The sequence below is a fragment of the Podarcis filfolensis genome (assembly GCF_964270895.1).
Source record: "Podarcis filfolensis genome assembly, chromosome: 2".
Lineage (NCBI taxonomy): Eukaryota > Metazoa > Chordata > Lepidosauria > Squamata > Lacertidae > Podarcis > Podarcis filfolensis.
In genome coordinates this window covers 76125711-76152610 of record NC_139605.1, presented here as the reverse complement: position 1 = coordinate 76152610, position 26900 = coordinate 76125711, and the positions used below count along the sequence as shown (strand labels likewise).

The 26900-nt window shown below is 39.9% G+C and overlaps 1 protein-coding gene across 2 annotated transcripts in view; it reads right to left on the bottom strand.

The window, feature by feature from the left end:
• SLIT3 (slit guidance ligand 3) overlaps nt 1–26900 on the bottom strand; it is a 395171-nt gene that overhangs the window by 349199 nt on the left and 19072 nt on the right. For both annotated transcript variants that reach the window (XM_083596748.1, XM_083596749.1), the window contains exons 2-4: nt 15884–15955; nt 14409–14480; nt 436–507 (exon numbers count right to left, since the gene is read on the bottom strand). In XM_083596748.1, coding sequence (XP_083452874.1) covers nt 436–507; nt 14409–14480; nt 15884–15955 — 216 coding nt within the window. The remainder of the gene's footprint in view (nt 1–435; nt 508–14408; nt 14481–15883; nt 15956–26900) is intronic.

Here is a 26900-nt window from a genome sequence, read left to right as displayed (position 1 = left end):
AGTTAACCCATATCTTGCAAATATTTCAAGACACGTGACAAGTGACAATCATCACAGAGACATAAGAGATATTTCCATCAAGAAACGTAAGTGATTACAGCACAGCTGTAATCACAGCATGAATATACCAAAACCACTCTCTTTGTGGTTACCAACTTCTCAGACTCCTCCTGTATAGAATATATTGAAAAGGAGTTGTAACATCAGCAACCTTCAATTTCTAAATAAATCTACAGCACCAGTAAAAGGAGAAGGAAATGTTTCTCAAATTTGTTACTTGAATATGTTTTTCAGCAAAGAGTTTGTACAATAAACCAAGACACAGCTCAAAATCCACTTCAAGAAGGCATCATACCAAAACCTCACAGCCAAAATTGCTGACTAAAGAACCAAACAAAGCACTTATACTATGCCAAAAATAAAAACTATACTTACAGTCTGGTCAGTTTCAGCGTGTTCTGAAAAAGCAGCTCTGGAAGAACTTGAAGTTTATTTCTGTTCAGCCGCCTAAATAAAGAATGACCAAAGTTAACAAAGATTATTTGGAGACTCTTCCAGGACAGCAAATGTTATGAACAATAAAGGTTTACAAATGGTACTCTACACACAGAATCTTTCAGGGTTTGTTTTTTTTAAGAGTCTGATCTTTGGGGGGACGGGGACAATTGCAGTAAACCTTGAACCCAAGCTTTCTTTTCAAATTTTAACTTTTGTGTCTAAGAAGCCTTTCTCTGCCTGTTGCCACACTCCTATCCCGAGAAAATATGACAGAGGGCACAGGGCAAAGAGAGGGATCCTGTTGAACTGAAAACTCCAGGTTTTTTGAGTATTCAACAGGAAAATTTGAAAACCCACATGGCTTTTGAAGCAAACCCAGGATCACACACTGCTAATTACAACTGGTTTCTAAGTATGGAAACCCTGCTTTTTTGAAACTTTAAAGATGCCCTCATTTATACCGTGCTAAGATATATTGGAGATCTTGAAGGATCCAATTCCAGCATTGTTCGTATCTATGACTGTATTCACATCTGCAATATAGTTTTCACCTTCTACCATTACATTGTGCTTGTTCCATTACTCCAAACACTTCTTTCCTTTTTGTTCCATTTCCAAGGAGTTACATCAGAGCATGCTACGATGCTCAAGTCCGGATTTATTCAGTTGCAGGCAGAATAGCACATAGTGTATAAAAAGACACTTCTCTTTCCACTAAGCATCTAGGTTCTGAAATAGGCATACCATTTATATTATTGCTCCTTTGTTATATTACCAAACTATTTCTTTCTCAGCCTTTAATTTCCTATGTTATGGTTCATTTAAAAACCCTATGCAGAAGAAGTGAGCCATATAGTACAAACTCCAAGAGCTTCTTTAGACACACCAGTTACACTTTATGACTGATTTGAGATTTGTGAAAATCACTCATACTAAGCCCTTAGATAACTGCTGAAACCCACAGATACAGCAGGACTAAAGCCACAGTTATTCTCTCTTTACACATAGGACCTTAAGGAAGTCGAGGCTCTAGGAACCAGCATCACCTCATCACTGTTCTCTCCCTGATAACAAGATTCCACAGATATAATTTCTATACACTATCCTGGGCACTTCATCTAAGTACATCACAACCTTAATAGGATCTAACAGAAGAAAACAAAATACATTAATATACAGTATCAGTTAACAAACTGGGAGTGTGATTGAGGAAGGGCAGCCCATGTTTGTGTTAGTATCGTTAACAGCAACAAAAAAATGTTATAATATTTTGTGTTCCTTAGCTTCTAATCCACCAGTTTTTCAAAAGAGATGTGGAATTTAGCAGCTGGGCCAGCAGTGCTTTCTTTAGACGTAAAGCTGAGACTTATTATTGGGAACATTTGGGTGTAACTTTGTCATTGTTTAGTTTTGCTCAAGTTATATGAGCTAATCAAATTTATTTGAGACAGCTGCATTTTTTTCTATATATGTTACAGTTAATGTGTGAATTTAGCTAATAACAATTAGTGTGTAAAATGAACCATCCAACTCCAACCATTTTGTACATCAGCTAGTTATTTTGTATATTATTTTGTATAAATTGCTAGCTATTGCTTAGAAAAGTACTAGATTACAGTCATACCTCGGGTTGAAGTTGCTTCAGGTTGAGTGCTTTCGGGTTACACTCCGTGGCGACTCCGAAGTAACGGAACGTGTTACTTCCGGGTTTCGCCATTCGCGCAGACGGTCAAATTGACGTCACACGCATGTGCGGAAGTGGCCAATCGCAACCCATGGACGTGGGTTGCATTCGCTTCAGGATGTGAACAGGGCTCCGGAACGGATCCTGTTCGTATCCAGAGGTACCACTGTACTATTAATGTGAGCAAAATAAAAATATACTGGAAGACTACATCTGTTTATATTTGGATTCTTTATGCAAAATATGTTTATAGACAACATTTTCAATAAAGTTTTCTGAACAAGGAAAATTTTTATTTCACTAAGTTCTGAAAGGAAAAGCAATGAATGCAATCTGTTTAGTGCTACTCTGAATTTAACACATGGTTTATTGAACATAGGCACTGAAGGAAAACATAAAAAACAGTTGAAATAAATAAAAAAATTGTCCAGTAGCACCTTAGTTGGTCTCTAAGGTGCTACTGGACAATTTATTTATTTTTTTTAATTTCAACTGCATCAGACCAACACGGCTACCTTCCTGAATAAAAAAAGGTTGTGAACCCAGCTCCCATTTTATAAGAGACCATAGGAGAGGAAGTGTTTGAATATGGAAACAAGGCTCAGATGAAGTAGAAAGGAGCCGATCACATTGGCTGGCCACTACAAGACAGAGTCCTACATGGTTAAGGGACCATGGGTGAATTCCTGATCCACCTGACCCTTTCTTCCTCTTCCCAAGGTAGACTACAGGTCTTAATAAGATACTGCCTTCCTTTTCCTTGGGACATCTTTCTCTCTATATACACAAGAAAGGATTATATTGTCTTATACATGGCCTGAGTGAAATGTGAAAACAATACTTAAAATATATACTTAAATTTTCTTCCTCCCTAGAATCTGTTTCTGACATTTAATCTGCTTCTGAAGAAACCTTTAACTCTGAAAGTCCAGGTCAACTGATAACTTGTGTCATATCCAATAAGCATTATCAAAACATTGTGTCACTAGTATCTTCATATGGTTTACATATATTTAAATATGATATATTCTTGATAACTTTCATGAACCAAAATAAAAGCACTTGCCACGACTCAGAAACAGAGAGGGTCTGACCAGCCAGGTTAGGAGGACCAGTGGTGTAAGCTGTGAGTGTTCTAGATGCAGGCCTCAACACTGAACTGAGCCTGACAGCCAGAGGCCCATATCCATAGTTTCTCATGCACTCAACCAAAATCTACCAAAAGCAGAGGTAGGTATCAATCATGATACTAATAATCAAGATACCCATAAAGCCTTGTTTGGTCTTTGGTGGTGGGCTAGGATGGCCATAGGCAAACTTGGCCCTCCAGATGTTTTGAGATTACAATTCCCACCATCCCTGACCACTGGTCCTGTTAGCTAGGGACTGTGGGAGTTGTACTCCCAAAACATCTGGAGGGCCAAATTTGCCTAGGCCTGGGCTAGCACTTCCTTCTTACAGTGCCAACACTAACTGAGGTTAGGAGATCTATGATGTGCCAGAGAATATTCCAGTAATGGCACCCCAGTTGTGGAACACCCTCCCTCCTCATGATGATTCCTCCTCTATCTATTTCCTGGCACCACCAGAAGACAAGTTCTCTTCCTCCAGGCTTTTAAATAGGGTTTCTGAATATATTGGGTGTACATGACAAATTGATCTGTCAGTAACAGGTGTTGATTGTATTTTACTGTTATGTTGTAGTGGTCTGCCCCAAGATCACTCTACTACATAAATTAAACTAAACTGGAGAGCTAGAACATTTTAGCAACATTTTCTGTTTCCCTTATGCAATCCCAAACCAGACATGGCATTAAGGTCAAGCTGGACGTGACATTAATTATGTGAATGCAATTAACATACATATTTTTTTTTGTTCTGTAAATAGTAGCTGCTGGGAAGCCTGTGCTATCTCAGGACCATGGAGAGTGGGGACCGATAATAAGTTGCCTCTCCAAAGCTATTTACATTTCAAGTGAAGCTCACATAATTAGAGTTACTTCCCAGCAGCCTCTATTTAAACAACAAAAAAGCATGCACATTAATTATATTAATGCATTTAACTTCACTTCTTCTTTGACCTCAGTGGAGTTCTATCAGAGTACAGAAGCACAGGAGCTCTACTCTGATATTCCTTGCCGATTTGGTTTGGAATTATCTTTAGCATTCCCCTACTATTTTCATCATGGTCCTTGTGACTACCCAAATCTGTCCCCATACTAGATTTTTTTAAATACAGTTTTATTTTATATGCTTGCAAATCTGACGGCTTGTTAACACACAGTGGCAAGTTTTAATCTGTTCAGCACTAGCTACTTCATAGCTGGTTTGAACCAAATAGTTCTATGGAAGAGCTAGTCTGAGACTTTCAACTACATGAAGAATCTTCCTTTCAACTACATGAAGAATCAAGTTTTAAATGCCAAGTATATCAGACATTATATAAACAGAAAAACCACAATATGAATAACACAAATATATTCAAATAACTGACATATTACTGCTAACCCCTTATGTTGGAAATCCATTAACAAAAACTTACCTAATGTTTTGTTCAGAACTTGATTGCTTTGATCATTTGGCCAATTAAACTCTATTTGTAAAGGTATTTTAGCAGTTATAATTGACAACTCTTATTTGCTTCTAAAACAGAATCCACTTAGAAAGCGAATTATGCAATTTCTTAGTACTGTATATGTCCTTTGTTAGGATCATCCTACTCGTGTGTAGGACCCTGGCAGAGACACATGCCTGACTGGCATGTTCTCTCCCTCCTGGTCGGTCATTCGGGAGCTTCAAAAGCTTTCTTCAGCCCAAACATCACAGCAACTGATACCAAAAGGCATCAGCACGCTTAAGGAACCTACGTAACAAACTCAGTAGCTCAGCATTTTGGCTAATCTACTTTATTTACATATAATACACTAAGAGCATTCTGAATTAGCTCCTTCCTCTTTCTCATCAGACAGCAAAGGGGGGGGGGAGACAATACTCCCACATCACAGAACACAGTAAAAAAAATTCTGTCTCTATCCCTTCCCATTATGTGGAATGAAAACATACACCACCATGTGATAGAAAACAACCCCATGACTGCAAACACAGAGCAAGAATCCTCACCCTCATTTAGATCTCTCCCTCAAGCAAAATAGATTTTTAGGTGTACCTCACAAATCTGTTTTTACTTTCAACTGTAGGACAGATGATCACTTAAAACAATAATAAAAATGGCCAACCTGTTAATTATACCCTGTGATTCTTTTATATCTTCCAAGTGTTTTATTAGCTGGGTTGTTAAATTTTATAAAACTTTCCATTTTCTTTACACAAATATATATATATATATATATATATATATATATATATATATATATATATATAAAAATATAATTACCCAGAGACAGAGAGACAGACAGAGTCATGTATGACTAATGAAATAAATGTTTTCAACTTTACTAGAAAACACAATGAATGGCATATATGGTCTCAAGTAAGGCCTATAACTCAGTGGTAGTGCATCTGTTTTGCATACAGGAGGTTCCAGGTTCGATCCCTGGCATTTCCAAAAAGGCTGAAAAGGTCCCTTGTCTGGAATCCTGTAGAAGTACTGTCAGTCTGCTAGATAGACCAATGATTTGACTCTGCATAAGGCAGCTTCCTGTGTTCCTATGATGTGTTTCCCAGAAGTCAGAAGAACCTGAAGATGGAGACGCAGAAATCTGAAGTACAGAAAGCAGAGGGTGCTGCTCTGATGTCCAGTCAAAGGCTAAAGGTCAGGCTCCAGGTATTTATCAAGGGGCTTCATTCTCAACAATGAATATACTTTTAAGAACCAGTAAGTTCTTGTGCCTTTCTCCTTCTGTGGTTTGCCAGAAACCAGAAGGGGATAAGCATCATGGCATATCACAGCAGAGAGATTGAGCCCAATGGCTCTTAAAAATTTGTTTACATAGTGTAAACCTGGTTGCACAATACTGTACATCTGAACTAGCTCGGAACCCACTAACTGTAGGGGACACTGTTCAATTCAACCCCACAGATGCAGACAATGTGGCACACTGCTGCCAAGACTGTAATTGGATAAACTATTCCAGCATTCTCATGCCATAATAACAGCCAATTCAAATTTTCATGTGAAACAGGAGCAGCTGCTGCAGATTTTAGTTAATATCTGGAGAGCGAATGAGAGTAAACAAAGCAAAGATGAACATAAATAATACTGAGAAAAGAGGAGTGACAATACCATTGGTCAATGAGAGCTGAATAGGCTCATTATTGATGGACTTTGCCCATCATTTGTCAGTTAGGATCAAAGTCTAATGATACTCTTTATAGTGAAGGGTGGAGAAGAAATCTTAAATATAAATAAACTAACAAACGTACTTTACTCTTGCATCTAGCCAGGAAACAAAATCATCTATGAAGATTTATTGAGAAACTGTAGGCTATTTTAAAGGCATCCACCTTTCTTGACATCTTTTCTGTCCCAACAAGAAAAAATGTCATTCAACCATGACAGGCAATGCAGCTACAATCACACCTAAAGGTGTGTCCTTGCTATGTTAACAACAGGGTTGAAAATATACCTAAGAAAAGGTGACACAGCTAAACTCTCATTAAGCTCTTTTTAAGAGTGCTGCAGACAAATTCTAGAGTTGGGGGTGAGCAGAGAGGGAGCCAAGTTTGCTGACAACATGAAATTGTACAGGGCGGTTAAAGCAAAATGGGATTGTAAAGATCTCCAAAAATTACCTCTCTGAACTTGGTGAATGGATAGTAAAATGGCAAATGCAATTTCAATGTAAAAAGGTGTCAAGTGGTGCATGCTGGGGCATAAAAAATATATTCCACATATATGCTTATGGTTTCTAAATGGGGGTGGCTGATAAGGAACAGCCTTGGGATTGTAGTGGATACCCGATTCATTGCAACTGTGAAAAAAGTGAATTCCATCCTAGGGATCATTAGGAAGGAATTGAAAATAGAACTGTGGCTCTACAAATCTATGCAACTCCCCTTTGAGGAAAGGTTCCAATGTTTGGAGCTTTCTAGTATTGAGAAAACATGAGTGATAGAGGTGTACAGTGGTACCTCGGGTTACATATGCTTCAGGTTACATATGCTTCAGGTTACATACTCCGCTAACCCAGAAATAGTGCTTCAGGTTAAGAACTTTGCTTCGGGATGAGAACAGAAATCGTGCTCCGGCAGCGCGGCAGCAGTAGGAGGCCCCATTAGCTAAAGTGGTGCTTCAGGTTAAGAACAGTTTCAAGTTAAGTATGGACCTCCGGAACAAATTAAGTACTTAACCCGAGGTACCACTGTATAAACATATGTACGGTGCGGTGAAAGTGGATAGAGAATTTTTTCTTCTTCTTCTTTCAAAGCACTAGAACTCAGAAACATCCAAATAAGCTGAATGCTGGAAGACTCGGGAAAGATAAAATAATAAAGTATTTCTTCACACAATGCAGAGTTTAAAGAATAAATCAGCTCCCGCAAGAGGGAATGATGACCACCAATTTGGATGGCTTTAAATCAGGGGTGGGGGACATTTTCTGGCCAGAGGTCATATCTTTATGTCCCACACTTCTAGCAGGCCAGAGTTGGCAAGTGGGAAGGGCCATCCACCTGTCAATCACCTGGCATCATAGTAACACCAGATGATGCTTTCGTTTGAAACCCTCTGTTACTGAAATTTCGAAGCAAACCACAAGGCTTTCAAATAGCCCTTTGTAAGTATCCTAATGCAGATGAGGTCATCTGTGGCTACTAGCCATCATGGCTATGTTTTACCGTTGCTGTTGAAGGCAGTATGCCTCAGGATACCAGCTGGATACCATCCTGTGCTTTTATGTGATAGTCAAGACAGAAGAGGGTGCAAATAAAGAGGACCTAACATTCCACTAATGCATTTAGAAGTACAAACATTAACATACATGTCACAGAACTACAAAATTGTTTAAGCAAAGAATATACAGAAACAACTAAAGTAATAGTTCCAGAAGCTTTAGTTCTATGCTGTGCTTTCTTCATTCACAACTGTAATCCTTGGTCTGGAAGCATAGGAATTGTGGTTTTAAATCCTCTGGTCTATTTAAACATGACCTTTTTTGTTTTTCCTTGAGTTCTTATGGGTCACTGACCTACTATGCAAATGTTTTTGATGAAATCGGGATGGCTTATTATTCTATTAGTTAAAATAAGCTTCTGTGTTTTTCAGGCCTGTGCAGATGCACCCATGCAAACCAAAATAATTTATCAAAATATGTTCCTTGTGGTCTTTCTAGCTGCCCTTTTCCTGAATTTGGCTTCCTCCTGTGAAGGCCTGTTGACAGAGCTGCTAATGGCTTCCTCTGTAGAAGAGGCGCCAAATTTTTAAGTGTTTAGGAAGGAGCAAAGTCCACTCTCATCAGTAAAGGGAGATCAAAAAAGGTTCCATGTTGCAGAGTGTAGTTATTGCTTACTGAAGACAGACATGCTGTATCATGAATGGGGCTCAGTATTACTGTTCTGTCATTCATATTAGCAGACCAATAATGCTGAACAGGCAACACTGATTAAGGATTTCATTCCAATTCATATATCACAGAGCCCAACAAACAAAGTGCAAAAAGATATAATAGCTGCTGGAAGTTCCATTGCATTTCTATCCCAAGTTGTATAGTTGTTCAATTCAAGACATTTTCTTGTTCATATTAATAAACCACTTCTAAAAGGCAGCAGCTGACACTAGCCAGGGAGGTTTAATTACCAACTGCTTCAAGCCTTTTAAAAATGAAACAAATGCCCCCCACCCACAAAATAATTAAATAAAAACCTTGGTTTTCTCCTTTACTTCTTCATGCATTGTGTGACATTTCTCCCTGTGAATAGGAACACATCTTTTATATCTAACCACTAACCACACATAGTATAAAACATGCTAATTTGATTACCGTATTTTTTGCCCTATAGGACGCACTTTTTCCCCTCCAAAAATGAAGGGGAAATTTGTGTGCGTCCTATGGGGCGAATGCAGGCTTTCGCTGAAGCCTGCAGAGCGAGAGGGGTCGGTGCGCACCGACCCCTTTCGCTCTCCAGGCTTCGCGGACCTCTCCGCAAGCAGCGGGAGCGCTCCCGCTGCTTGCGGAGAGTTGCCAGCATGCCGAAGCTTGCGCGCGCTGAGATCAGAGAGCTGCCTGTTTGGGGGCTGGGGTCAGGGGAAGCTCGGGTCTCCCTCGCCCCAGCCCCGCGCCTGGGGGGGAAATAATTTTTTCCCCTTTATTTCCCCCCAAAAAACTAGGTGCGCCTTACGGGACGGTGCGTCCTATAGGGCGAAAAATACGGCAAGTCATAACTAGACTGTCCAGCATGGTACTGAATTTCTTAAGTAAATGTGTGTGTTAAAGTGCCTATCTACATCCTTAATATATTTGGAATCATTCCAACCCAGTTCCCGATGCCATGAACCCCTGGTCTAGTTCATAGGTAATGCTTACTTATGGTTCCCTTGATCACCCAAACATGGTCCACTGGCTTAACCATGGTTTATAAGCCACAAACCATGCTGGTAATTCATAGTTTGTAAAGCTTGCTTTACGTTAACTCAACACTCATTAATTATTGTATTGCAAGCCAGCCTCATCCAAAATCTGTAGAGCTGCAAGTAAAGTAGAAACTACAACATAGCCATCTTCCGGACATCTCTCCTTGCCAATAAGCTTGAGGGGGAACCCACATCTGTGAGTCAGCATCACTAGCCAATGATAACTTGAGGTTTAATCATGGTTTATTATCCAAATCATGGAAATACAAGCTGCGGCTTGGTGTCACATGCCAACTAGGCTACTGAATAATCAGAAATGCGTGTATAATGCAGATTGTTGTGGACAAAACTTAAGATGCTTGTTGAAAACTTAATACTCTGTCCATTCTCAGTGCTGGTGTATAAGTGGCTATCAACACTAATACTTCATTACTATTATATTAGTGCATTACTCTTTTCCATTAGACTATTTACCAGTGGACAAATGTTTGGGTTTTTTTTAACCTGTCTGGCAATTCTCCTTAGTTAAGTTTCTAGACACTGCATGGCTCTAAAGCTGTGGTAGGACCATCAGCCTAATTTTGCATGCAGAGAAAGGGAGAGAGAGAAACTATACAGTGTTGTAAATTCTGTCCACTTTTTGCTCTGGCTGTGACCATCATGAGATGCAGTCTCTGACAGATTTTTCCCATAGAAAATGTTTCCTACTCTTGCTCTAAGGGAACATTAAGAAGATAATCTAATTAGATCATTTTAGATTTGTTCCAATGTAATGGATAATAGGAAGCTGCCTTAGACAGAATTAGACCATTGGTCTGTCTTGCTCAATATTGTCTATAAGTGAGCAGCAGCAGATCTCCAGGGTTTCAGCCCTAGCAGAATATGCCAGCTATTAATTAATTAATTAATTAGATGCTAGCAGCTTTATACCTGTTGGAATTCCAAGAAACCAAAAAAACAGTGCAGTTTTCAAATCAGTAGTTAAAATCAGTTTAGTTTTGAACGATTCAGTCCACCATCTTGATTCAAACTGGTGTCCAACTGTATCCAAACTATTGTATATCAACTGTTCCTATGTTGGGAATTGGTGCCCTCTCCTCCCCATAGTGATCTGACAGGAAAAGGTAGCAGGCTTCTCATATACTGTTCATGGATCCAAATGCAATCAAAGCCTAACAGTTTGTATTTATACTTCCATAAGAATATTTCCAAAAGCTCAAATAGAAAGAAGCTAAATCAGAACAAGTCTTTAGTTAACTGGATGTTACACAAGTAATCTTTGTCCACTGCACTTAGTTTTAATCAGTATCAGCCACAGGATAAAATTTGAATCTTAAAAGAATTGTTACCCTAAAGCATAAATTCAACATGACCTAAGTAATATGAAACATCTGAACAAACATTTATTTACCCCAATTCACCAACTTTTTATCCACTAATCAGGAAACTATTCACAAAGAATTTCAGAACATTCCTTTTGAATGAGGAAAATATACTTTGACGCAGCCCAAATTTATCTCCCACCCTCCTCTCCCTGTAAATATTGCATAAAAAATGAACTGTCCATTTCCAGTGCAGTCATCTCGAATTTGCCAATGGCTACCTTTCCACTCAGAGTAAAGCCTTTTTAAAAAGTCCACCATGAAAGCAGCTCAAAACAGTCAAAATAACTTATCTGAAACATGAAAATGGGATTCTGTAACTAGATCTTCCCCAATATACAGAATTGGCTTACACTGGAGTACAGCTTCCGGAAGACTGGGAGTGGAAGTTAGTTTCCATGTGTACAAACTACATTCCAACATATGAACTAAGCACCCAAATCAACAACCTGCACTATGTACACTACATGGAGCCAATAATATATTGATTTTTTTACAGCCTATAATAGACTTTTAAACTGGCCCTTCTCCTTTAATAAGAATAACAAGTTTTCAGCTATTCACATCTCTGCAATTGTGAAGCTCTACTATACTTGCCTACACAGTACTGGGCATAACTGATTTCAGAGCAGCCACCGCCACCTCTGACTAAACAGCAGTTTTCCTATGGTGCAACCTTTTCCAAGGCCACATTTTATTTGCACTTAGTAATTTCAACCACCCTAAGTATTTTGCTGTCTATTAAAGTAAATCATTGCATTATGGTTTGAGAACTTATATGCATCCAAATGCTTAATCTAAGTTACAGTTTTTAGGAAGCGTAAATCTTCAAAGTAACATAACTTGAAAGCTGTCAACAAGTGTGTTTTTGGCCTGAATACAATCTATAGACCTTTTCATATATTCAAAATTTACATGCAGGAACCATAACAAGCAATAAATTTCAAAGAAAAATGTCTATATTTTTAGTTTGTAGTTTTAGCTCTACTTTGATGTGTCGGCAAGTGAAATACTATTAAAACAACATTCATTTGGCATTGAAGTTTCATGCCTTTTGAATAACCACAAATGAAGCAAGTATTATTTCCAGTGATATTTTATTGCAATATTAATGACTATTTGGCCAGAGAGAGTCTAGCTGTCATAACAGCTACTTTATTAAAAAGGGCTAATAATATTTTTTCATCTAATATAACAGATCAAACTACAAGTGTAATTAAATATTTTCAACAAGAGTAAAAAAGAAATTGTATGAATAAAATTCCGTTTTAAAATGCGGCCTAATGTTCAATACTGAACTCTGCAAACTGCATTAGTGAAAAGGCAATCCCATTCAGTCACACTTTCCATGACATGTGAACACTTGCAGGGATTGGCCACATTTTATTAGAGCTCATTTACACAACCATTTGAGCTTTTGGCAACTGTGGGCTTTGTCAGGCTATGCTACTGGAGGTTGGGCCAGATGGTGTTATTCACCACATGCTAAGCTGAGCCTACACTGCCTTTTGGTATTCAGCTGCCAACTGTAGATTTTCAGTAACGGCAATTGAACACCATAAGCCAGTCTGAACTCTGACCATATCAGCACATGGCTCCTATCTGTCCTCTCTGATGAAAAGAACCACTACAACTACACCCCACAGCTTTCTCACTATATTAAGATGCAAGGTTTAATACATTGTGCATTAAGGGGGGGGGGGAGAATGCAATACTTCTCAACTTTTCTCCTCAAACCTCTTCTTCCTGTACACTTTGCTTATCCACTGAGTGTTCTCTCTACTCTGTTGCAGCCAAACCATGTTGCTTCTCCATTTACAATTTTGCAGAAATTCAGCCCTTTCTCTCTGTCACCTTGGCAAAAACTCTCATTCATGCCCTGCTCATCTATTATCTCAGCTTATGCAATCTTCTCTCTGGTGTTCTGTTTTCTCAACTTTATACCCTCACATATATCCAGCACTCTGCCAAAATCATTCATTCCCTGGCCATCTGATCACCTTAAATCCCTATGCACTGGCTTCCTGTCGATTCCTGGATCTAGCACAACCTGCTTTGCCTTTATTTTCAAAGTCCTACACAGCTTCCCTGACCATCTCTCCTGATGGTCTTATAGCCTGAGATATCACTGTGCGTTAGAGTTCCTTCTCCAGATTCTTCAATTACCCAAAGATCTCCATCCATTCTCCCTTTCTGCCATGTATACTTAGAACTGTCTGGCAGAACAACTTCACATCTCTCCTTAAAGCCCACCTTTGTATTAACCTCCCTACTTCTTAAGGAACAGCTGATGGAGTTGGTTATGTTTAGCCTGAAGAAGAGGTGGTATGATAGCCATCTTCAAATAACTGAATGGCTGTCACACAGAAGATGGCACAAGCTTCTTTTCTGCTGCTCCAGAGGGCAGGGTCTGAGCCAATGGATTCAAATTACACAAAAAGCAATTCCAACTAAGCATTAGGAATGCCTTTATGAAAGTAAGAGCTGTTTGACAGTGGAACAAACTACCTAAGAAGGTGGTGGACTCTCCTTCATTGGAGGTTTTTAAGCAGGGGTTGGATGGTCATCTGTCAGTGATTATTTAGCTGTGATTCACGCATTGCAGTAGGTTGGACTAGATGACACTTTGGGATCTTTCCAGCTCTACAATTCTAGGATGCCTATGCCCTTCAGGAACTCGGCATGCAACTCAGTTAAAGCATGTGCAACTGAAATATCTGTATTATCTAACTCTGTTGATTCCCCTGTGTTGAATTTTAGATTGTAAGATTCTTGTAAGAAACTATTCTTTTGTACTCTGTAAAATGTCATGCACACTGGTGGCGCTATTATGGTTATTATTCAGTGCTTTTCATAGATCACAAAATAGCAATCATAACTTGTTTATTCAGTTTTAACAGCTTGAATATATTCCATCCTCAAGCTCAAACCATTTCCCCACCCCCCAGAGTGAGACAGCTGCTATGTTAACATGTATAGTGATACCTCGGTTTAAGAACAGTCCTGTTTAAGAACGATTCGGTTTACGAACTCCACAAAACTGAAAATAGTGTCCCAGTTTGAGAACTTTACCTCGGTCTAAGAATGGAATCCGAATGGTGGAAGAGCACCAGCAGTGGGAGGCCACATTAGGGAAAGCGCACCTCAGTTTAAGAACGGTTTCAGTTTAAGAACGGACTTCAGGAACGGATTAAGTTCGTAAACCGAGGTATCACTATGTGATATGTCACCCCTACCCCACCCTCCATCACATCAAGATAGCTTTACCATCTCTCAACTGTACAATTTAGATGGTTTAGCAAGAGAGAATACTTACAGCCGTTCAAGTTGCTTTAGATCCTGAAATGCTCCACGTTCTATTACACTAATTAGATTCTCTTCCAAATGCCTATTTTAGAAAAAAAAAGATATTTGTTGATGTTAAAAATATAAGCAATCTTCAAATTACTCAAATTGCCTATGTAAAAAATAAATACATCACAAAGGTTAGCTTCCCACTCTCTCCAAAACAAATGTTTATTATATTCAGCTAGCCTTCATCCCAAAGGGATCTCAAGGCAGCGAATAGCAAACCACTAAAATACAATGTTGCAAAACATTCACATTAAAATAGAACTATTAAACAATCTAAAAACCAGTCATATTAACTAGGGAAACAGAGAAGATACCAACTCATCCCTCCCCAAATGAAAACAATTCCTGCTTAAAAATGAGTTTATCCATTAGTTTCTTTTCTTATCTATCATATGACAATGACACTGACTAATAAGGGCATAGAAATTAGATGTGGCATAGGGGAAGGGCGGTGACAGAATTCCTTGCGTCAACTTATATGTTTGGTAGAAGACAGTAGTAGGTTAAAAAGGTTGCAATCCTATGCATTACCCAGAAATAGACGACAATGAACACAGTAGAACTTGCTTATGAGTAAACATATATAGGATTATGCGGTACAGGGTGTAGTAATCATCAGCTCTACTTAGCTACTGAATGACATGTGCATCAAGTGTTAATCAGGCTTGAAGTATTGTTATCAACTTAACAGAAAACCATACCAATTGAAAAACTCTATATAAGAGCTATCAGCTGATTTATATCTGTCTGTGTTAGATCTGTAATGTCTCTTTCATGCATGCAAGTTATTACTGCGGTCTTTGAGTGACTAACAGCCATGTACAAACTTGGCCTCAGGCTGCAATTCTAAATACCAGAATTCAGCTGAGTTCAACATGACTTATTTGACTAACCATATTCGGGGGGGGGGGACTTGTTAAAATCACACATTTTATTAGTGAGCATTTTATGGTTTGCTAACACATTTGCACACAGATATTTCTACCACAGCATAACTTCAATAAATCAGACCATTGTCTGTTGTTGTTTTTCTGTTGGTGTCACTTATGAAATGTCACTTAGGCAGTAATGCTATTCACACTTTTTCTGGGTGTGAACTCGCTGAACTGAGCCGGCTTTTACTATTTAGGACTGCACTGCTTAAGTCTAAGTCAATATCCTACAGAACTCTACAGAACTTCCTGCTTACTAATTTAGTAAAGTCAATTTACAAGCAAGCGAAACGATACAATAGACTTATCAAAATCAAGTGTGGAAAGTGCAATGTACCTTTGAAAAGTGTACTTTTAGCATATAAATTCAATACAGTGTATGCAGCACAGCTGTGTATCAGCTTGAAGACTGACAACACAGAGGGAATTTTATTGCTTGTGGTTGATAGCTGCTGAATACTAAAATAAAAGGAACTGCTTTAGGGAGACCCCCCCCCATACTCACAGAACACGAAGATTCTTAAGCCCAGCAAAGTCCACCTTTGTAATCCTTGTAATGTTGTTTCTGTCTAAGTCACTGCAAAAGAAAAAGTAAATTCATGTTTGACAAAAGCACCTGCTAGGCATTTCAACAATTTAAGAAATAACTATCTGTCTGAGAGGGAGAGAGCGCACCTAGGAAGACAAGATTAATTTATTCATGCCACAAGGCATTTAGCAAGTTTGTAAAGACTGGTGTGCCAGACAAGACCAATTGGTACTTGAATAATGTCAGCAGCTTGCTGCAGGCAATACTACTACTAGAGCTATTACTGTATTTCCCTTTTCACAACTCCAGTGTTGGCTCTATCAGTCTTTTCCAGAACAACCACAGATGGCTACTCAACTGAAGTTAATTAACTATATGAAAGTCAGGGCACTGTTGCAAGCCAAAATAATAATAATAATACTTTTCCCAGTACTGAGCCGGAGCTGAACCAAATTTAAATGTCACTATCACACCGAACTAGTACTGGTCCGTTCTGCAGAGAAGCATGTCTGGTTTCCAGGGCAGAGCAAATTGGTAGTGCATGGTTGCCTATACTATTGAGAAGAGTAATACTTTTCTAAATACCGGCACACATGGAATTTTGCATAATTTGACATTTTATATTTATTTTAATGTATAGGCAGTACATTAAAAAAAACCTCTCTTGGTGTTAACACTGAGATTTTCATGTATGCTTTTAAAAAGCAAAATCCAGGCTGTGATAGTTTCAAATATTAGCTTTCCCTATCTAATACTATACACTGCAGTCCTGTTGTCTATTACATAATAATGCATTTTTCCTGTCCCTGTATTATGATAAAATCTGCATCATAAACAGTAATCATGAATGAAGATGCTACTTGACAACATGCATACAAAATGATTTTATGTACACATTTTAAACTGATTTGTATTATTCAGAATCTAAATTTCCTTGATGCACAATTTGTTTTCTTCACATTTTCTGCTTCAGTTTAAACATTGTCTGTCATATCTCCACTTGTAGAATCAGTATTTCATGAAGCTCATGGTAATTGATTTTTAATCTATGTGTAATTTTTAATTAATATCCCATCCTGTAGATAAACATATTACCTTGCTGCTTGTAAATACTAAAACATAAAATGGGCACATAATAAAAAATGATAAAATTTAATCTTAAACATGTTTATTAAGAAGTTCCAGTATGATATTCAAGGTTAATCCCAGTTAACCACCCACAGACTTGTAGCCTTAATGTACAACTTTTGAATAATTTTAGCAAATCCATTACAACTTTTGAATAATTTTAGCAAATCCATGAGCCTGATTGGCATGACATGCTATATTTTTTTTTCCCAAACATGGAGTCAATTGTTCCAGTGGAATTTTATCCTTAACAGATATGGCATTCTAGGCCCCTTCTCTCCTGTGAATTTTCATTTGTTTAAAACCATCATTAACTGGATTGTCAGGTATTCAGGTGAAATTATTACACAGGTGGGAAACCTGTAGACTCCAACTCAGTTCAGCCTGCATAGACAATGATAAGGATGGTGTTAAGTTATAGGGCCTAACTTGCTCACTAGAAGATCAATTTCATGTAAAGGAGCTGGAACAAGAGAGAAAGCTATTTTCTACAAGGCCCACCCTCAAGTCTTTCCTGCCCACACCCACAAGGATACTTAAACCCTCAAGTGAGTTTAAACTTTCCCCTTTTTCCAGCATACACTTTCAATCTAAGTATATTTATTTATTTATTGTCCTGTAAAAGCAAGAACCTAAGAAGCAAATGCTAACAAAGACATAAAACATATGCTTTGGAAACACATGCAAATGAGTCCATCAGTCCTCCACTTGAGATTTGTTTGCAGTAAACTTAAAGAAAAATTAAAAAATCACAATGTACCACCAACATCCACTTCCTGCTCAAACAGGCAACATCCTTGAACTAACTGGCTCATCTCCCTGGCCCGCTGGCCCTGTGAGGAGAGAGAGACTTGGCAACCCTACAGGCCAACACAGTGAAAGGCCTATTATTAAACATTCAGTAGCAATTTGCGTATACAAAGTACTCATGTTTCATGGAGCTTTAAGAGAAAGCAACAAAACAGTATTTTGGCAGCCTCTTCCTTTTCCAGCCTGGTAGTCAACTGTTCTCCTCCTTAAACACTTCTCCATATTTTCAACTTTGTTACTTGCCACATATCACCACCCTCTGAAATTTGAAGTCTAAGTGCAGCACTTAGCTGCACTGAAATACCCACCTCCACCATTAACTCTGTCCCCTCCCACACCTTTGTTTTACCCCACACCCTTTAGCTATGTGACTTGTACCATCAGCTGTCCACAAATACGTAAAAGCTTCCTACTGTTTCCCTCACAATTGCCTGTGTATCAGGAAATTGTTGTTTCTGTGTACCTTGTACCGCTCTCTAGCCCCTGGGAGCCTTTGTGATAGCTCCGAGAGGATTTTCTTGTCTTGGGTTGAAGCATAAAAGGGTGGGGATTACTATGTATTAATTTTACTGGGTTTGAATGTGAAGTTATAATATCTTTTTACTTGCTATATTGGTGAACCTGATTGGTGACATTTTGATGCATACCAAATGAACTGTTAATGGCTGGGGTTTTTAGTGTAATGTTTTCAGGTATACTTTTTATACTATGTATTGTTACTGTACCACAGTATTTAGATGGTTTTTGTTTCTTATGTGAACTGCTCTGAGCACAGACATAAAATGTGATATATAAATTGAGTATGACCATGGCCATTGCAACAGGCCATACAGGTGTCTTATCTGGTATAGTAGAATTCCAGGAGCTGCAGCCTAATCTAGAAAATTCTTTGGTGAGATCATAATCCTCCACTTTAACTCAATAGGTTAGGTAAACAGTCCAAGGTGTGAGGTAAATTGTTCCTCATTCATCACAATTGAATGGACTATAAGTCTCTTTCTTCACACCACTCACTTTCCAGTACAGAACAGGGAAAAGAGGACACAGGTAGGAAAAGCCTCAAGAAGGAAAGAATCATCCCACACTTACGTTTGATACAAAAATTTGGCACTGAACAAATTATTCTCTTGGCCAACCAAGAGTTTGAACTTTTCCTGGGTCCCACAAACTTGCCAATTAACTGTGCCACAACTTCCTATCTGTGGCCTGCTGCTGCAGTTAAAAGCTAGTTACTGCCCTCAGTCTGCAGTTAACTTTTACTTCTTCTCTCACTCCTAATCACATCCTCCTCCCCTACCAGATCTTCCCAGAACCTTAAGCCTTCAAATATATTCAGCTGCCATCTGCACTATACATTTAAAGCAGTAACATCCCACTTAAAACAGTCATGGCTTACTCCCCCAAATCCTGGGAAGGATACCAAGAGTTGTTAGGAGAATCCTATTCTCATAGAGCTATGATTCCAAGAGTTCCCTGGGAGGAGCGATGGATTGCTAAACTACTCTGTGAATTTTAGCTCGGTGAGGAGAAAAAGGATCTCCTAACAACTCTCAGGGCTCTTAAACCACAGTTCCCATCATTATTTTGGGGAGGCCATTACTGTTTAAAGTGGTATGATACTGCTTTCAATGTATAGTACAGATGGGATCTTGGTCATTTTTTCAGATCAATAAAAAGTATATCCCATCCCCACCCCCCGCAGTTCTAATAACACTTCTCTGTTGCTTGGTATCACCATATGTACTTGGTTTCCTGCCTCAAATCTGTGGTTCTAAGAGAGGAAGAAGACCCTCTGAGAGCTTTTGCGGGGGGGGGGGTATTCCCACAAATGGGGACACAGCTGCTTTAATTATGCCCTTATTTATTTATTACATTTGTACCAGTTTTGCCTTCGTAGAGCTAAGAACAGCCACATATGGCTCCCAGATGGTATTCTGCCCAGGCCAGATCCACTTAGCTTCAGCAGGAGATTAGAGTCACATGTTTCAGCTGAAATAATGCAAGTCAAGAGGCGGTATCTGGTCAACCTGGCACTTCCCTCTTGACTTTATCTTAACATAAGAAACGGGCTCAATATGAAGACCTGTATGTCACCTGACAACAATCCATCTGGACCTCCTTAATCTTACATTCGAGACATACATATTGAGACAACCACTGGACTAGAGAATGCCTCATACTGCCCTCTGCTGGTTACAGTTCTCTCAAGAGCACAAAATGTACATTTTCAGCAACTTGGAACTTAACTGAACTTTTACTGGGCCATTTAAGGGGAGATGAAAACACAGATTAGAGTAATATTTTGTGTGAATTAGTGGGACCCACGTTATGTTATACATTGAAGCCAGGGTGCTAAATCCTAATTTCAATGTTACAGGACTGACAGTTCGTGGAAATAGCCAGTTTTACTATAATTGCGGCTTTGAAAAAGTGTACTTTTTGGTAATGGCCAAGAAAATGAAAAAAAAATTAAAGGCATTTTTATCAACATGTAAAATATGCTATTACAATCACAGTACTGAGTTTTGAAAAACTAGCAACAAGACAGATGTTAGAAGATACTGAATGTCTGTTGTAAAGGAAGTACCCTCATCTTCAGAGAGGGAGCACCATTACCACACAGCTACTACTGAGAAGTCTCTGTTTACAGTCACAGTACATTGGACAATGCCCACTGATGGGACCATGAGCAGGGCCTTCCTCACTGATCTCAGAGCAAGGATCAGGAGGTATTGAGGAAGGTACTCAGGCCCGGAGCCACTTAGGGCTCTGTACACCACTATCAACACCTTGACTTGCCAAAAAGTTGAGTGTCTCCATTAGCAGTGATGCAGCAACAAGTTACAACAAAAGAGTACATACCGATATATGCCTACATTGTTGATGTTTCCCTTCACTATTACAGTTGTGGGGAAACAGATTGTTGTTAATGAGAAGAAAGTTAAACCAAAACACAATTATCACTAAAGCAGCTGAAAAAACACTGCTAGCTATAGATGCCAAAAATGATACCAAAATGTTGACATAAATATATGGTACACATTGAATAGAGAAGGCGTTTCAAAAGCACAATGAAAGTTACAAACAACCCATAGTAATAGTAAGTAGAAGGAGCAATGTTAGAGATACGTGCAGAATTTTAGAAAGCAGTGAGGAAGTGCAAGTTAGTCAAGTTGTTCAACAAAATGTGTGCTGAGCAGAAGATCATTTTCAAAGTATTATCATGTATTTAATTCAGTATATGAAAGAAGAGATATTACTGAGATATTACTGCTCAAATGCTGTATCCTTCAAACACATGGTAATAGGTTTTGCCGGTATTTGCTAAGGAAAATATACACAGATGGCCATCAGTAAGCTGTCATCTTTAAAAGAAGGTGAAGAAGCAGTTATAAAGCAAGAAGGGAACATGTTGAGAAGGGATATTCTGCAGTTAAAGGATGTTACACCATTAACAATGGACTTCAGACCATATAATTTCCATTTACCTGAGTTTTGAATCCTCATTTTACATCACAGTTGCAGGGGACAACATGAGAGGATAGTGGCATCAGCTTCCGAACAGATGGTTCAAAGGAAATTTTCTTACTAAGAAAGACACTTGGGGCTGTATCCAGTGGTGCCCTTCAATTCATGGAATATACTTTGACCTAGTGTTGCTCTCCACTAATAAGAGAAGAGGGAATGTGATTTCTCACCAATTTCCCCCTTTCTCCCTGCAGCTTCTCTCAGCACCTTCTAGAGCAGTTCTGGAGATTCTTCCCTACCCCAAGGAACAGACTGGGGGAGGGAAACAGCTGACTCCCTTCCTCTTCTCTTAGCAGAATCTTCTGCTATATCAAAGACTGAGTGAAAAAGCATCACTGAATTCAATGACATTCTCAGTTCTTCAAGCCCAGTTCTTCAAGCTCACTTTATCACATTGTGATAAAATGTATGCAACAAACTGCTGAAGCACAAATTACTCAATAATTACATGGGTTAGAAAATTTTCCCTTTTAAATGGAACTGTAAATAATGAGTTTAACAATTTATCAACACTTTATGTGCTAGATTTGCTATTTCTGTATATTTAGAATGCCAGCTATTTCCAGTAAAAGCAGCTTTGAATAGCCAGGAAACATTAACATTTGTTTTAGCATTCCAAAAAACAATTATGAAATGAGTCTCATACATTCATAACCTGCATGACCTGTGGCCCTGCTTCTCTCTCAGCAAATATGGCAACAGTTGTTACTCCCTACAACATATACTATTGGTTGTGTTCTTCCATTGTACCTGCTAGCAACCTCCCTCCCTATAGTTCTGAATTCCATAAACTCCAACTAAGGTTTAATCTTGATCATTTTTAACTAAAACAATCAAGAGCTTATTTATTAATAGAACATTCCCAATACAACAGCCAATCCTCATAATTGACTTCAATAGAATAGTTCCAAGTGAAAGAAGTTCTGTAAATAACTAGAAGCTCTTTCCTCACCTCAGTAGGTTTATACTGAAATAATTACCTATTAGGCAAACTGACGTTCACATTACCTATACTGTTTGACATCTACATGAAACCGCTGAGTGGGGTCATCCAGAGGGGTTTGGAGTATGTTTTCAGCAATATGCTGATGACACACAGCTCTATTTCTCCTTTACATCTGCAGGTGTGGCAGTGGAGGTGCCTCAGCAATAGACGGATGAGAGCCAACAAACTGAAGCTCAAACCAGATTAAAGTGGTACCTCGGGTTAAGTACTTAATTCGTTCCAAAGGTCCGTTCTTAACCTGAAACTGTTCTTAACCTGAAGCACCACTTTAGATAATGGGGCCTCCCGCTGCTGCTGCTGCGCCGCCGCTGCACGATTTCTGTTCTCATCCTGAAGCAAAGTTCTTAACCTGAGGTAATATTTCTGGGTTAGCGGAGTCTGTAACCTGAAGTGTATGTAACCTGAAGCATATGTAACCCGAGGTACCACTGTAGACTGTTCCACGCTAATGGTGGATTGTGCCCAGCTATAGTCACACCCTTTGTGTTCCTCCCACCAGCAAAAGTTGGTGTTAGAAGCATTTGTACAGGGATGGGGAAGGAACAAAAACCTTTGTGGGGGCAGTGCAGCCAAAAGCAGCTTCCAAGCCAGGCCTGGCTACATTTCCTCCAAGTTCCCTGGCAGGAGGCCCAATAGGCTTGGGTCTGATTTGGATGAGTGTGGACCATGCAAAGCAGACCAGAAAAGAGACTGCTTACAGCCAATCAGTTTAAAGGGAAAACCCCTACAGGCACAATATGAGCTCAGCTGCTGGATTTTAAATGATTCCTGGGGCTAATGTAGAAGAACTAGTGGATTCAGTCAGCCAGAGTGTTTATTCAGTTCACTTTGTCTAACGCAACATGCAGATGATACACATTCTTGACCATTATGATGAGCAGCTTTTCTTCATTATGAGTAGCTAGTAATGTTAAGTACATGCAGCAGCAAAATTCCACTTCAAATGTGACTTTTAAAGACACTGGAGTATTACAAGAGTACATTCAAAGTAAAATCTGATACACACACACTACCCCCCCAAAAAAGAACCCACTTTCGATGCAGCTTTTCAAACTCAACTGTAAAACAACAACAACAACAATTCTTGAACTTTGGAAAAACTATTGCTATACCCTGCCAAAACGTAATATTTATAACCTCAAGATCCAGCCTTTTATGCCTCCTTTAGCCAACTCCTACAGCCAAGCTGGTGCCCAATGCATCATCTGGGCACCCCAGGACCTCCATACACAGTGCGCTGGCTTGCACCTTGGAGAGGTCGCTTTGGTGCTGCTAATGCAACAAAAACAGCACAGGAGGCAGCAGTTACAAGTTACCGATCTCTGCAGCCACAGGAGGTGCTGTGATTCTCCAGAGGTCTCCAGACAGAAGCCTCCAAGGGCCAGCCCACCAATTCAACAAGCCAAAAACCAGTTCATTTCTGTAGGCTGGGTTTTCTCCCGCCAGCTACTAACAACCACCATTGTGGCACTTAGATCTTGGCCATTTCAAGGTGGAGAAGGGAGGAACAAGCATTTTGTGGTTTCCAAGTAATCACAGGGCACATTTGTCAGCTATATATAGTTTAGCATGTCATTGGTTGCTAGGACACCACAGAGAGCTTACCTTCCCCTCCCCTGAACTAAGAGAATAGCCATATGACACAAGATGAAGAACAGCAGAGACACCTGTCAACTGTCGGAAATTGGCCCAACATAAAGGGAAAGAGATGGCCACACCCAAAACCACTACCGAGAGCACAGAAATTTGGCCTACTCCAAAACCAAGCCAAGTTACTGATCCAAATAATGATCCTGTCATCATAAATATCTATGGTACTCTTTTCTTTTTCTTTTAAAAAAGGAGTGTTTAATGTTTAACTTTGAAGTAAACAAAATGCTACATTGTCATTGCTAAGCTATGGGCAATGAAAAACTGGCACATGACCTTCTGGCCATAACAGCTTTCGGTACGATTTTTTCCAACCCAAACAACAAACCAGACTTATTTATGTTGGCACTGTTGGCGGGTGGGGGGGGGAGACAGAAATGTACTTCGGGGTTCATGAATGATGCAGTAATGTAGCCCTCTGTGATGGGGATGAGGAAGCAGGCATTACACTCTCCCTTTGGGAGAGACTGAGCAGTTAAATTATTCTTCAGCTGTGTGGCTAGCAGGATGTATTCTGGCTTTTAACAGTGGTAGCTTAGCAACAGGAAAAGGACAAAGTACCCCTGCCTATTGGAAGACTTTGCATTACTGTGGCTTCCAATCACCAGCCGCACATTGAACATTAACAAGGGTATCAAATCAGGCACCCAAGAAGCCAGACCAATGTACCATATTTTCCATGCACTGCTAATGCAACTGGTGGAAGAAGGCACTTCAGTTTGGTAACTCATCAATTTGCCAGGCAGCACTATAGGATCCCAGACAGGAGTTAGGGAACATTTGAAACATCCTACCTCCACCCTGTTGCAGTCTAACCAAAGCCTCACTGAAACTCCATTGGTTGGCTTCCAGGAGCCCTAGAAGGAAGGGCACCACACAGGAAGTGCTAAGCTCACTGTAGAAAAGCCAGTTACCTCCAGCCCCAATCCTCCCTTGTAAATCAAGCCAAAGATCACATCCCTTTGCTTGGGAACCCACCCAGAACCACCCCTTCTTTAATAAAGTAGTCAATGCCCAAGCCTATAACTGCTTGGACACACCAGCCCTTCCTTCTCTTGGTGCTCCTGAGTTGCACTTCTATACTCTCCAGTCCCCTTTCCCCCAGAGTCTTCTTTCCTTTCAGGTATTTGTAAAACAGAGTGGAAGGGTAGGTAACAGCGGCGCCTCTCCTCTCCAACCCCATTGTCCTCCCTGTGACACTGCAACTATCCTCCTTCTCCCTCCACTTTTGTTCAAGCTGCATTTAGACGGCACAGTTGTGTTACCAACTCACCCCCACAACCAGGAGCAAGACTGTACAGCTGTGAGGTCAAGGACATGCTCACAGAGCCAATCCAGCACTTCCACCGGTGCACCCGGCCTGCACAACCCCAACTTTCCCACCAAGCTGACCTGCCTCCCTACTCATGCTGGAAAACAGCAGCACCATTGCTGTCAGGAGGGCAATGGTGTGGCACCGCCTCACCGCTCTGGATGTTCCTGCCAACAACCCCTTCTTCCCTCTGCCCCCCAATCTCTCTCCCTTCTGGGAAAGTCTCATAACTGAACCATTGATTGCTGCTTTAGTTTTCTTTCCATCAAAATAGGTATTTTCTAGAAAAGCCCTGACTTTGAGGACACTCCTCCACTGAGACTAAAAAAATCTGATCATCCACACCTAGCTCCTTGGTATTTTGATTAGCGGGTAGGACAAGGCTCCACCAGCTTGAAATCAGGCTGTTCTTGGGTGGAACAGGACCAAGGCTGCATTTCATCAGCACTTAATTTTCGTTTTCTTTTTCCACGCATACACTTATGCTCAAAGTGTCTTGCAACAAGGACAACAGCAATACGCCACAAATCAGCATTTGCAAGAACCATTTCCTAACAGCAACATAATGGCAAATGCAACAGCATACAAAAAAACAACACTTGTATACTATAAATGTAGCAGCATTACACATCTTTGCAGTAGGAAAAAATAACAAGGGATTATGAACCATTTCGCCACGGTCCTAGATATTCTAGCCACTGCTTGGATGTCTACTGCAAATTAGCCAAGCATCAAATCAGTATGACCAAATGTCAAGGCTTCCCTCAGTTTCCCCAAAGGATCACTGCATCTTTGGTAGCAGCAGTTCAGGCACCACTGAGGCTTCCAAAGACAGGGGCTGGGGTAGCTGGAAACACTCCTCCCTTGAGGTTACTTAAAGTAAACAGCGTTTCCGTGCACTTTGGCACTTGCCATGGTGTCCGATTGCGCCAGAAGCGGTTTAGTCATACTGGCCACATGACCCAGATGAGTGCGGCATCCCACAGTCAAGTTTGACTGGACTTAACCATCCAGGGGTCCTTTGCCTTTACCTTTCTACCCACAGTCCATCGCCTGCAGCAGATTTGCATAAGGCTTCCAAAGGCAGGGAGAAGGGTCACCTTAGGAAGAGCTTTCCCCCTCACACACCATTTGAGCAAAATGTCCACTTCATTTTTGTGTTGCATAAGGGCTTATTCCCCAACACAAGGAGAAGTAGCGTGGAAATGTGTTTAGAGACTTGTGTCCTAAGCAAGCATGGTAGCAAACTTGTTTTCTTTGTGATATATTCAATACATGCAGCCAAGCAAAGCCACTGGTATAACAGGCAGTTTTTTGGGAGGAGGCAACAACAGTGGAATGCAGTGATTTCAGATAGAAACATAAACACAGACTACAATGGCATGGAATGCCTACTTAACATAAACACCAATCATGTGAGTTCAGAGCTTAGCTCCTTTGGAGGAAGCTTTACCCATAAACATGCTGCATTAGCCATTTAATGTGAAGCATATTTGAGTAAAATGTGGGCTTGTGTGTGTGTGTGTGTGTGTGTGTTTTAATTTAGTATGACTTTCTAC